Below are 13,193 nucleotides of genomic sequence, written 5' to 3'. Positions count from 1 at the left end.
AAAACAAAAACAGCAAATAATCACAACACCGTCAACAGCTGATCTTAAGTTCAGCTTAATTATTCGATCAAATCGGTTCTCTCCGGCAGGAGCAGAGCTATCGATAACCCGATCGGGATGTGGCGATCATTTTCGCTCTCTCGCAAAGCGTTTAGTTTAGGCGGAGTTTTAGTTTTTTTATGAATGTTTGAATTGATGTGGAAAGTGTGTGTTGCGACTTTAATGGATACGGAGCAGAGCGCGAAACGCTCAACGAGATAGGCACCGTTTTCCTTACCGCGCTGCCGCTAATATTTGATCTGGTAAGTTGCTATTTTAATTTATGGTCGGTAACTTCCCCATCTTACGTCAATTTCTTCGATTTTCTCCCATTCGCAGTTGCCAGTTCATTATTTTCTGTTCTTTTGCGCCTCCTCCTGCACATAACGGATCTTTTTGCCAGCGCATTTAACGAAACGAGAAAGAGAGAGATAGCAAGTGTGCGAATATACAAATAACACCGGGCAGTGCATGTTTGTTTGTGTGAAACGCAGGAAGAACGGCACTTTTACAGTCGTGGCCGTTAAAACGTGAAAGTCCCGGATTAAGGAATAATCTGAAGTGAAATATAAAAGTAACCAGTAAAAATCTAAAATAAAAGGAAAAAAATAACCAAAACTAAAACTAAAAAAATATATAAAACATAGGTATTAAATAAAACACAAAATCAAAAATATAAAAAAAAAACATAAATAAATTAAAACCAAATGGTTTCCTAACACAAAGGGAACTTAAAAAAACAACCATAATTTTAACTTAACTTAAAATTTAGTCCTAAGACGCTAAAAGCGAGGCCGAGCGATTTTTTATGCCCAAAACTCGAGCCGTAAAACTATATAATTTTCGCTTATATCCGATCCCAGTTCGAGGGCTATGTACGCCACCCGACTTGCCGGCGACATGAAGATATTTGCAGCAGAAGCTGCTGCCAATGACGGCGCAACAGCAGCGTGCAACACGCCCGTGCAACAGCAACAGCAACAGTCGCTGCAATTCCGACAGCGGCTATCCGCTGGATCGCCAGTGTCCAAGCCGAGCCAGTGTCACCTGAAGTTTGGAAAGTACAGCAACAGCAAGACGGCCAATTTGCTGCGCCAGGTGACCAACTATCACAGCAATAACAACAACAACAGCAGCAGCAGCGATGCCCAAAAGGGTCAACAGCAGCAACAAGGGCACTACAGCTGCAGCAGTCACTCGTTGAGCCGAAAGAAATACTTTGGTAATACGAATTCCGTTAGCAACAGTCTGCAGCAGCAGCAATCTTCGTATTACCAGAGACAGCAGCAGCAACAGGTGCTTAACAACAACAACAACAATCAGTCGATGAAGAATCAGAATATTATTCAACAGCAAATGTCTGATTGCAAGCTAAAAGATAGCAACAATAACAACAACAGTGGCAACAGTAAGGTGTCAGCTAAGCCAGACAAGTGGCTTTACAACAATAATAGCAGTAACAGCAATAATAACAACAGCGGCAGCAGCACTAACACCAATAGTAGTGGCTGCAGGAACGCTAATAGTAGCAACAATCTTACTAAAAAGCGCAATTCGCTTTCCTCCTCCATGGGGGAATTATCTTCTACATTTTATCGCAATTCCTGCGACAGCCTAAACTCTGAAGCTTCTGCGGATTCAACAACAGCAACAGCAGCAAACACCACCGCGTCCTGCAGCATCAGTCCGTCAACTACTAGTTCAAGCGCAGAGCCTTCCCCGGAGGCGACCACCACCGCAGGAGATCCGGATTCGGAACAGGCACAAGAACAGGAAATTGGGGCCAAGCAACGATCCCGACAGCAGCCTCTCAGCTACTGGAAGACGAACTATCCGCAGCAAGCCGCCAGGCAACTAAAAGATGTAATAATATATTCATTTCCATACTAAAATGCGTAAACTTAAACGATTCAACCCACTTTTCCTATTCATTTTTAGAAGGAGACGGTCGCTGCAGTTGTCTCGGCTGCTGCTGCGGCTGCTGCTGCTGCTGCTACTGCTGCAACGGAACAGCAGGCGTCTCTGTCGTTCGAGAACAGACGAAACTCTGGTTATCAGCAACAAAATCAGCCGCATAATTACTATCAATACTATTATCCGCAGCCCAAGCAGCTGACCATTGCCTCATTCCTGCAGAAGGAACTGTTGCCAGACAGCAGCACCAGCAGCAGCGATAAGGGCGTGCAGCAACGCAACAACAGCAATCACAGCAGTGGCAGCTCCTTCTCGCGCCAGCAACAAAGTAATCATTCATCAGGAGGGAATGTTGGCTATACCCAACAGCGTTACCGCAATGCTCAGTACGCATACGAGCAGTACCAGCAGCAACAACAGCACCAGCAGCAGCAACAGCAGCAGCAGCCACAGCATCACGTCCAACACCAAGCACATCCGCACCAGCACGGACTGGGCAGCTCACACTTTCGGCGGAAGCATGGCGACAGCAACAGTAGCAGCAGCATTCAGAAGAAGATGCATTACAGTCCAGTGGCGGGGAGAATCGGAGATACGTCACCTGCCTCGGGACAACAACAACAGCAGCAGCAGCATAAAACCATTGAAATTCTGGCAAGCAGCAATTTTAATTCGGCACACCGACGTACTCAGGGAGGAGGCAAAAACGGATACTACCATCAGCACCACTTCCACTCTCTGACTGAAGACGATGGGTTTATGCCGAACTGTGCCGAACGCCAGAACCTGTACAATCTTACTTATGTGAATGTCGACATGACTGCCACGACGGGCGCCCCAGTGGCGGGAGCAGGAGCTGGGACAACCGCCGGGTCGACCGCAGATAGGGCAAAAACCACGCGGCAGACCAAACCAAGTATTACGGTGACGGCCCCTGCTCCCGCCCCGTCGACAGTGCGCCGATCCGTTCCGATTCCGATACCGGTTTCCAATACAGTATCCAATTCTGTGCTACCGCTACCAGCATTGAGTCACGGACGCAACATGTTTCCTCAGCCGCCCCCGCCTTTACCGCTGGGCATGATCGGAGGACATGCCATGCTGTCCCCTGGCATTAACACTCCCACCAAAATGATAAGCTGTGCGCAGCTGGACGAGGCCATCACGGCAGCTGCTGCCAATGGCGACCAATGCATATCAAGCCCCAATTATCCTCAAACAGTGCCCTTTATTATCCCGCATCCCTCGCAGCAGCAGCAGCAACATTCACAGGCGCCACCACCAGGGCACCTACTCCCAAACAGCGGCGGGAGTGCTCCGCCACAGGTATTTCTTCACTACGGTGATGGAGCCCAAGCGGCGGCAGTGTGGCCAAATTCCGGGATGCCATGCTACCAGGCTCCCCCATATGGATCCAGCGGCAGCCACGCCGGCAGCTCGCCACATCACCACAATGATGTGCGGGCATTGTCACCTGCCCTGTCCACCTCCACCCTAAGCAGCGATTCCCATTGGAGTGGTCCAACCAATCGATGTCGGTAGGTGTTTCCTGTCGCTTTCCTTTTATCGATATAACATTTCTATATTTCTTAAATTAAAGTAGGCGTGGCGAAATTAACTTCACTTTTTCGAATAGAAAAAAAAAAAGGAAAACCGATTCGGTCTAGTCTTCAAACGATATTGACAGGGACTCTTTTTTTATTTTTCCTTCACAGCTTGGTCAGTGGGGAGCACCTTTCCATTTCACCTACACCCAGCTCTTTAGAAACCGGACAATTGTCACCACATTTGATTGAGATGAACGGGCAGCAACCGCAACTACATCCGAGGCAGCATACGCCGCGTCATCATCTGCCACCGCATGCGGTGCACCACCATGGACATCGTTTTGCCCATTACGATATGCACGGAGGCTCTGGTGGAGGTCCATGGTATGAGATGATGCTGCCACCCGATCGCTACCTGGCCCAGGCCAGGAATGTGGAAGTGGCGGCGCAGCCGGAAAAATTGATTTGCATGTGCAAGTATGATAAATTGTCGTTGGAGGTCTGGAAGATGTTCCGTGTTGCCCGCCAGACGCACAACAAGTTCAAGGCTAAGATGCGTCTATGGCGTTACTTGTACATCATGATGAATGTGAGTACGGGGGCTGGGCCCAGGGCGATTATATATATATATATGAATAAATTCATCACGTTGTATCAGATGTTCGAGGGGTATCGCATCTGCCTGGTTGGATCGACCATCACTGGCTTTGGCACGGATTCCTCGGACATCGACATGTGCTTGCTGCCCGAGCATCCAACGCATAACAATCACCACCATCATTCTTACCACAATGAGAAGCGGTCTGAGGCCCTCATCACCCTCGGCCTCTTCAATAGCGTCTTAAAGGAGGCTGGTAAGGAGCTATATCATTATCATAATTTCACCCACCGGAGTAAAGTTTTCTTTACAGCCGATGTGTTTAAAGACTTTAATCTGATTGAGGCAAGGGTGCCAATACTGCGCTTCAAAGACATTTCCAACGGCATTGAGGTTGATCTGAACTACAACAATTGCGTGGGCATTAAGAACACCTATCTGCTCCAGCTTTATGCTCAGTGTAAGTCTAATTATAGCGATAATGTTCCTGGATATAATTTTCAATGTACATTTGACTTGGTCATAGATCAAGGGATCTGCCTTGGTTTTGTTTGCTTTAAGATATAACTTTTTATACATTTTAAGCTAAGTTAAATATTATATATTTTCAGTGGACTGGCGAGCACGCCCACTGGTAGTAGTGGTTAAGCTGTGGGCGCAATATCACGATATTAATGATGCCAAGCGCATGACCATATCCAGCTACTCGCTGGTGTTGATGGTTCTGCACTATCTGCAGTACGGCTGTACACCTCATGTGTTGCCCTGCCTGCAGGCCCTATATCCAGAGAAGTTTCGTCTTGGACAACTGGATTGTCTGGATCTAGATCTCATCGAGCCTATTGAGCCCTACCAGACGCAGAATACCCAAACGCTGGGTGAGCTTTTGCTCGGCTTCTTTAAGTACTACAGCAACTTTGAGTGAGCGCTTTGCCCTTCTCCTGTAGAACCTAATCATCCATTAGTTGCCTCGTTTCAGTTTTCGCACCTATGCCATCTCCATACGCACGGGCGGCATCTTGCCAGTGTCCACTTGTCGCATGGCTCGAAGCCAGCGTAACGATTTCTACCAATGGAAGGAGCTCAACATCGAGGAGCCATTTGATCTATCCAACACGGCCCGCTCAGTGTACGACTATGCTACCTTTGAACGCGTTAAGGCAATCTTTCTGGCCTCAGCTCATCGACTGGATCACACCCTGGACCTGTCTTCCATCTTCCGTCCAATCGTGCATCCCCCAGAGCAAGCTCCCAACCAACAGGAGCAGGAGCAGTTTGAGCCACCGCGTGGCGGGGAGAAAATGATGGTCGTTCAAGAAGCAGCCGAACCGGGATTGATGGGAACTGAGGCCCATAAGCCCCAGATGCTAGGCGGCGGCTCATTAAGGTCAGTTGGTTCTTAGGGTTGATGGATAAAAAAGCACAAGTGTGCTGGATATAATTGAAAATAGTTGATCTATGCATAAGGATTTTTTGGCAGACGTTAACTTAAAGGTGTTAACCTAAAAGACCTGCCTTGAATGAAAGGACCAATAATGGTGTTAATAGCTGAACTTATATCTTTCTAACAAAGTAGAGTGTACGTTGCATAGTGCCCTTATAGAGTAAGGAGTGGACCAAATATATGAGTACTAATATAAGTGTATTTTAGGACAGCTCTTGACCCCACTATACATTTTATTTGTATATAATTTTTAAAGAAAGTACTATTCATAAATTCATTCCTAATATATTTAACAGTCTTTATAGAAAAAAATTGATTCAAAGACCAAAGTTATGAAAGATTTTAAAGATTTAAAAAGAAATTCTGTAAAATTTTTTCAAAAGTAATTAATGCAATGGTTCAATTTTATTCCCTTATTTATTTATTATTAAATAGATCAAATTCTAAATGCAATATAAAATATGTTAAGTATAGTTTAATAGGATATAACATTAAGTTAAGAAAAACTTTAGTAAAATGAATATTTTAACCCAGTTCAAGCTTCACAAAGAATAGATCTCACTACAATTAAAATTAATTAATATATACTAAAATCGTTGCAGGTAAAGCTTGAAAAAAGTGGTTAAACCGAACAAACAAAAATATTATGTCTTATACACAATGTTTACTACGGAACACCAGCCCAAAAGATTTCTTGTAAATTGAAATTCACGAAATCAAAAAAAAATCCAAAAAGATGAAAAGAACCAATTGGGAAACAAAATCGTGGGTGAATTTCAGTAAATACATTCTAATGCTTCTTTATTTTGTTAAATGTCATCTAGTAACTCATTTTCACTATTATTAATGCATAAATTCCATCAATTTGTTATATCGAATTCCATCAATTATTGTAAACATCCACGTCTCTCCTCCTGTGGCGTGTGTATGTACCTAACTTATGATATGCAAAATTGTCATCCGAAAATGTAAAAAAAAGGACTACAAGTTCTGTACAATAAATTATAAACAAGAAAAGAATGCAAAGCACAAACGTAATATGTTTTTTCATTTAACTTAAAGGGTTAATTGTATATCAAGTTATTTACATATATCAGAAGTAACAAGAAAGGATGATAATCCAAGGTGTTTGGAATTTGAAATCGATCATAACTAAATTATAATTAATTAATGGGGTCCATGGCAATTTGGGAATTAATTGTAAATCAAATAAATTAATTGTCATACTTAAGACTTACCGCAGTAGGTTATTCCTCTTAGTCATCGCTTAATTCCTTCCAGTGTAGAGGTTTAATCTTGGTTACTTCAATTAAAGTGAGCTTCCTGGTTAACCGGATGCATTCCATTGGCCAGATGATATTTCTGGGTCGCCATGCAATCACTATCATTACACTATCACTTTAGATGTTTAGATGTTGACAGGAGCGAGGCCACGGACTAATAGAGGCGCGCGCGGCCGACAGTGCCTCTATTTATAGTCCCCGAGTAAAGAGAACAGAGAAAGTGAGAGCGAAAGAGAAACAGCTAGCTCGAGAGCTAAGCAGAGAGAGTTGGAGAGCAGGTGCTGGTCTTAAGTTACAAAGAGAGAGAGTTAGAGAGCAGGTGATAGTCTAGAGTTAAAGAGGGATAGAGAGAGAGAGAGAGAGAGATGGACATGCCTGAAATAAAATATTATTATTATCGGGCAACTATATCTTATTGCTGCCAAAATAATAAAATAAACCTAAATGGCTCTATCTCAAATTAAAATATATTAAAAGCTGAGCTTGTGGAACGCCTTGGATCCATTTATCCCTCATATATACGATATTGTCATCGATGCTTATCCATAATACACATCAAAATACACCTTCCAGAATAAACAACAAAATATGTGTGTTGATTTTTGCAAAGAAAAATGAAAACTCTTTATTTAGAATTTCAAAGAAATAAATGAAAAGCAATTCAATTTTTCTTGCTTCAAAGAGTTGCGTTTTTGGGGGAAAAATAAACTCACATTATATTGACAAAAAAATATATATACCCTTTTTTCATATATCGTTTTAAAAACAATTAACAGGCATCTGTGTAACTGCATTAATATTACAATTAATATTAACCTCTTCTGATCCTTTTGTTTTCAGTTATTTTTTATTTATTTTATTTTATGGGTGGGAAGATCACATCTGTCATCGTTCATTCGATTTTCAATCATCATTGGCAAGTCCCGCGATCGAACATTGTGTGAATCAAATCCCCATATCCATTATTCTGAAGTTTTTGATTTTGTTTTAACATATTTTGTTGTTTTTTTTTTTTCCTTTTTTTGTTTTACTTTGTTTTGGTTTTTTGTGGATAACAAATGCATACGCAGAAGTAAAAAAAGAAATTGTCGAAGACTTACGAAATGTACAACAGTTGTGGGCTTAGCATGGGGCCGGCCGATGTGAGTGTGAACGTGTGTTTTGGATTTAAAAGTCTAGAGCATGAGCTTAAGTCTTGGCTGCACTGCACCGGAAGGCAGAGAATGGTAAAGAAGGTTTCAAAAGATGATGGGCCACTTTACATCTCCCTTGGGGGCGGGAGTGGCACCGGCTCGGTAGCCGGATGGATGCGCAAATCCCATCCCCCAATCGGGCAGGCAAAAGACATACGCATTTCGAGAAAATGCTTTACATCGTGTGTTCCGTCTGCTTGCATAGCTGTCAAGGCAGGCTCTTCCGTTTCGGGACCATGATCCTGCGGAGCGCATTCGCTCATAGCGCTCGACGTGGCTGCAGTCCTTTTGAGTGATCTGCAATGCACACTACCGCCTGTAATGGACTCCGTACTCTGTCGCTCACTCTATCTCTCGATAATTACTGTCCCCTCCACCGTTTCTCCGTGTCCATGGCCGTGGCCCCGCCCGTACTCATGTGTTTCTAGGTCCTCTCGCTGCGCTGCGCGTTTCTCGCATCTGTCGTTGTTTCCCTGTGCTCGTAGTCCTTGCTCCTTGTTTCATGTCTGCTCCTTGCTGATGCTGCTACTCTTTGATTGTTGTTTTCAAAATCTTGAGTTTGTTGTTTTTTTTTCATTTGGGTTGCTTGCTTTGTAATCGTTTGTATTTTGGTAGTGCACCCGCGGCGGCCGGATTCTCAATAAGGCTGTGAGAACTGATTCAAACTGCGTTCGCCCGACTGTAAGAAAGTAAAACAAAATTAAAGTTAAAGGGATTTACGCCATTAAATATGAATCACAGAAACTCACCACGTTAAAGGCCACATCTTGGGAGAGCAAACCGTCCATTTGTGATATTTGTCCAAAGTCCTGCGATAGCTCCGGCTGCTGCGATAAAGCAAATCCGCTTGGCTGCGTCATTTGCAGCGACAATGGCACCGGTTGCTGGGTAAATGGAGTCACACTACCACCGCTGGTTGGTCCTCCAACCGCTGCTGTGGCGCCACTTGCTTGTCCACTCGATGTCCGTAGCTTGCCCAGCTTATTGGATTTCTTGTTGCCGCCAGACTGTGCATTATTTCCCGAACCGACGGCTCCTCCTCCGGCGCCGCCTCCACTGACCGTGCCAGCGTTTGAGGGGAAGTTGCCGGACAGCTGCTGCTGCATGGGTCGATTCTGCTTGGCGGCCATGATTGCTTGCTGATGTTGGTTATAGAAACGCGGCGGCAGATTGGTCATGTTCATGAACATGCCCACGGGCACGGGCATGTTACCCAAAGCGGCGGCGCCATGCTCATTGGATATGTAGCCAATGGAGTCATGGTGCAGGTGAGCAGCTGCCCAACTAGGGCCTGCACCACCGCCACCATAGTTGTTATTGCCACTACCGACAGCGCCCAGGCTGTAGCCGTGCATGGAGTTGGAGCCGGCGGGGCCACCGCCGTAACCAAGGGGAGAGGCTCCGCCGTAGGGAGTTCCACCGCCGCTACCAAACTGGGAGCCGTTAACTGCTGCCTGGCCTGGCATCGGGCGACCGCTGCGATCGTAGATAGAGCCGGCCACCATCACCTCCTTGGCATCGGCCATCATGGTAGACATGAAGTGAGCCCCAATGTTCATGCTATTAACCAGCTTCTTCGGCTTTTGGAAATGGATGAGAGACTCCTTGAGGTTGTTCAGTGAACCCTCAACGAGCACCTTGCGGTCCTTGTAGAAGTTGAGCAGATGGTTCCAGAGCTGCTGCTTGGCGAGCACCTTGGGATTGCCCACGATAATGATGCCGTATTTGGCACGAGTAAGGGCCACATTGAGGCGTCGGGGATCGTTGAGGAAGCCAATGCCTTGCCGCTCGTTGGAGCGCACGCACGACATAATGATGATGTCCTTCTCACGTCCCTGGAACGCATCCACGCTGGCGATCTCAATCTCTTGATACAGGCGGGAGTGGAGGCTGCCTTGGTATTGCATATACTGGACCAAGTAGGCCCGTTGACCCTCGTACGGTGTGATGATACCGATCTGTTCCGGCTTGATACCCGCCTTAAGGAAGCGCGTTGTGATCTTCTCCACATTGGCCGCCTCGGTACGATTAAGAAACGAGGTGCCGGAGCCTGCGATTTCCTCCTGGCCCTGGGTAACCAGGAAGAACATAGGTCGCTCCGGCTGCGGCCACGGAAAGTCCAGTTTAAGGCGTCGATCCTCGGCGCAGACGCCGTTCTGCAGTGAGCCCTCGTAGAAGAAGTTGGACGGGAACTGGGATAACTCCGGATGCATGCGGTACTGCACCTCCAGGCGGAACGGACGGATGCCCAGAACGACCAGGCGCTCGAACAGACTCTGCGAGAGGCCGGCGCGAGCGGCTTTCTTGCACATGACCACCGGACCCAGCTGACAGTGATCGCCGACAAGGATTAGCTGCTTGGCTCCCAGCACCACCGGTACCATGCACTCTGGCTCCGTGGACTGCATCGATTCGTCGATGAGGATAGAGGTGAACTTGATCCGTGACAGCCGCCCATCTCCAGCGCCTACGCACGTGCAGCAGATGACATCGGCGGCCTCCAGCAGCTGGTTCTCCGCACCACGCTTCAGACTGCGATAGCGCTTCTCGTCCGCGGAACTAAGCTCTCCGGTCTCGTCCTTGAGCTGCTGCAGCTTCTTCAGCTCCGTGTTGGTCTCCATGTTGCGGATCTGGTTATGTAAGGCGAGGAAACTTACCGGACTGTCGATGGCCTCGCGGCTCTTGGCGCATACCCGCACCACCTTCAGGTTTGTCCGATGGATCTTCTCCGTGAGCTGGTCGACGGCCGTGTTACTGGGGGCGCACACTAGCACAGTGCCGCCATGCTGCTTCACCAGCTGGTAGACAATTGTGGCCGAGGTCACCGTCTTGCCCGTGCCCGGCGGTCCCTGGATGAGCGACAGGGGACGCTGCAGGGCATGCTTCACGGCATACACCTGGCTGCGATTCAAATCCGGCAGATGCGGTGCGCTATACAGCTTAGGCTGCGGACCGCGAAACAGCACCTCGTCGTTGGCATCGGCACGGCCGTGACCCAGCAGGCGCGAGTAGATGTAGTTCGACACCGAGTTGCGGTCCATGGCAAAGTTGCTCAGGGCGCGGGTCATCCGATCGAAGGAGGTGTACTTCCAGATAAAATCCACGGAGAAGTTGCTGGTGCACTTGACCGGCGCGTTGGAGGAGGACTTCAACTCCAGGCCGACATCGTCGCCAAAGTTGTCCGGCACCTTGATTAGCTGGCCGGTCTCGCTCCACGGACTATGTAGCTCACCGACGTAGCGCAGCCGCAGCTCGTCACCATGCATCAGTTTCATATCCGAGTCGGTCTTGGCCAGCGTAAAGTAGGCAATGGTCTTCTTGTTCAGGCCCACGTCCCACCGCACCTCGATGTTCTCCTGGGTGGCAGACTCCTTCAGTTTCTTGTCGTAGTCAGCCTCGAGGTCGACCAGCGGCCCGAAAGTCTTCTCGTACTGATAACCGTCCTTGTAACGCAACAGCACCTGCGCCGGCTCCGAGTCAATGCCCGGCTTCTCCAGATCTTGGAACGTGGCCTCGATATTCTCCTTCCACAGTTCCTCCAGCTTGTTGATCTGGGCTGCCGAGATTTGCCGTGCCCGCAACTGACCCTGTTCGCTCGGCTGCTTCACCAGCCAGGGCAGGAAGCAACGATCGGCAATTAGTGGCTTCCACTGCTCCTGATCCCAGTTCATGTCCTTCAGCGAATTCTGGGCGGCACACGGCTGGCGGCAGAGCAACACCACCACAGAGTCTGCCTTGGCCGGGATGAAGCCCAGCACGAAAACATTCCGCACGCCGCACGAATAGCATTCGAGTATGGTCTCGCCTAGGGGTCCGTCGGCGTGCAGGGTTACCTCGCGATGCTTCGCCCGCACCAAATGGTTGATAATATGCGAACCAGAGGTGCTGCCCCGTCCGTTGCAGAACCACTTTTTGCAATTGTTGCACATCACCACTGTGGCTGGGTCATGGATGCCACAGTATTTGCACGCATGCGCTGGTAGCTCCTTTACATACGAACTGGCGGCGTCGTCGTCCTCCTCCTCAAACTGCAAGTCGGCCAAATCGTTGGTGATGCTGGCCAGGCGCGGATGTGAGTCCCCACCGCCTCCCGTTTGGCCGCGAGACTGTGGCAAGGGGTAAGGGAATAAGACTAGGAACGTACGTATATGGGGAGAGGCTACTCACGTGCAGGTCCAGCTGCTGCTGGTCGCCCTGCTGACTCTGCGAATTGGACGGCATGGTAAAGTCACGATAATCGTACTGCGTCGGCTGTGTATCTGCTCCTGGCATTAACTCGGTGTCGTCCATGTCCAGGAAAGATAGCGCCGAGCTGGGCGCATACGTGTCCACGCTCATGGCGCCGCCTGCGTTGCCTCTTCTCCCAAGGTTGCTACTGCTGCTTCCCCGCCTCACCTCGCGGTCACTCTTCTGCTTTTGCTGCTTCTACTGCTGCTGCGTCTTCTTCTTCCCTCTGTGATTCTCGAGTCCGACGATGTGCGTGGATCGTTCTGATCGCTGACTTGCCTGCCACACTTACTGGCGAGACAGTTGTCCCTGCCGCTGGCAAGGAATTCGCTTGAGATGTGGAATTCCGAGTAATTACGCCGGAACGAGCCGAATTTCGTAGAATGTGCGGCTGTGGCTGGCACAAAAAAAAACGTTTTGCGCGTGAAATAATTCGATGGGCACGTTCAGCATGCAGCCTGTTGTTGGTACTCAGGTCACTGTTTCTTTATTGTTTAATGATCGATTCTAAGAGGAGCGGCGAATCTCCCAACCTGAGTTTACGTATTCGTCGAGAAATTGTTACTGTAGATGCTGATGTCGCCGATTGCTTAGTTAAAATATGTGTCAGAATATAACAAAATAATGCGAGTCTATCGATATTTCGATCAACCAAAGTAATCGATTGTTATTTTGGCCTAGGTAATATACTAGAAAATACTAATTGCAGGTGAACAAAAATGTGGGAAAGTGGTTCGAACTTTAAGAAACGGCTTAACGCGTTTTTTTTGGCGGAAACAGCTGTTTTTTGTTTTGGTATTGATTGACGGGTAATCAAATTCCGATAATTAAAGCTAATTAGTTGGAATGGGTTGAATATTCGATTATTATAAGAATTCGTGATTTTAACCGTATAAGTATTTAAACATTTATCATCAATGAAAATGCCTATCGATATGAGCTTCAATA

General features: G+C 47.4%; 2 protein-coding genes across 4 annotated transcripts; one reads left to right on the top strand and one right to left on the bottom strand.

Moving 5' to 3' along the window:
• Positions 1 to 574: 574 nt before the first annotated feature.
• On the top strand, positions 575 to 6,575 carry wisp (wispy). Of its 2 annotated transcripts, XM_086836425.1 has the most exons (8): positions 575 to 1,902; positions 1,978 to 3,491; positions 3,669 to 4,089; positions 4,159 to 4,354; positions 4,412 to 4,558; positions 4,710 to 5,019; positions 5,078 to 5,485; positions 6,145 to 6,575. In XM_086836425.1, exons 1-8 carry the CDS (start codon positions 913 to 915, stop codon positions 6,146 to 6,148), a joined length of 3,990 nt encoding a protein of 1,329 aa, XP_086692551.1. In that variant the 5' UTR covers positions 575 to 912; the 3' UTR covers positions 6,149 to 6,575. The 2 variants fall into 2 exon arrangements, with proteins under 2 accessions (XP_086692551.1, XP_086692541.1); XM_086836415.1 differs by having other exon boundaries at positions 3,669 to 4,354.
• An 841-nt stretch (positions 6,576 to 7,416) lies between these two features.
• Upf1 (Upf1 RNA helicase) lies at positions 7,417 to 12,906 on the bottom strand. 2 transcript variants are annotated; one of them, XM_020949739.2, is made up of 3 exons: positions 12,186 to 12,906; positions 8,768 to 12,124; positions 7,417 to 8,697 (listed from the first exon to the last, which is right to left on the bottom strand). In XM_020949739.2, exons 1-3 carry the CDS (start codon positions 12,354 to 12,356, stop codon positions 8,656 to 8,658), a joined length of 3,570 nt encoding a protein of 1,189 aa, XP_020805398.2. In that variant the 5' UTR covers positions 12,357 to 12,906; the 3' UTR covers positions 7,417 to 8,655. The 2 variants fall into 2 exon arrangements, with proteins under 2 accessions (XP_020805398.2, XP_086692565.1); XM_086836439.1 differs by having other exon boundaries at positions 8,771 to 12,124.
• Positions 12,907 to 13,193: the final 287 nt, after the last annotated feature.

Source organism: Drosophila serrata, unplaced genomic scaffold (assembly GCF_035046125.1).
Source record: "Drosophila serrata isolate PLE 108 unplaced genomic scaffold, ASM3504612v1 contig_45, whole genome shotgun sequence".
Lineage (NCBI taxonomy): Eukaryota > Metazoa > Arthropoda > Insecta > Diptera > Drosophilidae > Drosophila > Drosophila serrata.
Note: the sequence above shows the minus strand (reverse complement) of the source record. Positions and strands in the feature narration are given on the sequence as shown.

Coding starts and splice junctions, on each gene's coding strand:
- wisp (XM_086836415.1), top strand. CDS start 913: ATGTACGCCACCCGACTTGCCGGCGACATGAAGATATTTGCAGCAGAA. Junction 1,903..1,977: donor CCGCCAGGCAACTAAAAGAT/GTAATAATATAT, acceptor ATTCATTTTTAG/AAGGAGACGGTCGCTGCAGT. Junction 3,492..3,668: donor GGTCCAACCAATCGATGTCG/GTAGGTGTTTCC, acceptor TTTCCTTCACAG/CTTGGTCAGTGGGGAGCACC.
- Upf1 (XM_020949739.2), bottom strand. CDS start 12,356: ATGAGCGTGGACACGTATGCGCCCAGCTCGGCGCTATCTTTCCTGGAC. Junction 12,125..12,185: donor AGCAGCAGCTGGACCTGCAC/GTGAGTAGCCTC, acceptor CCCTTGCCACAG/TCTCGCGGCCAAACGGGAGG. Junction 8,698..8,767: donor AAGATGTGGCCTTTAACGTG/GTGAGTTTCTGT, acceptor ACTTTCTTACAG/TCGGGCGAACGCAGTTTGAA.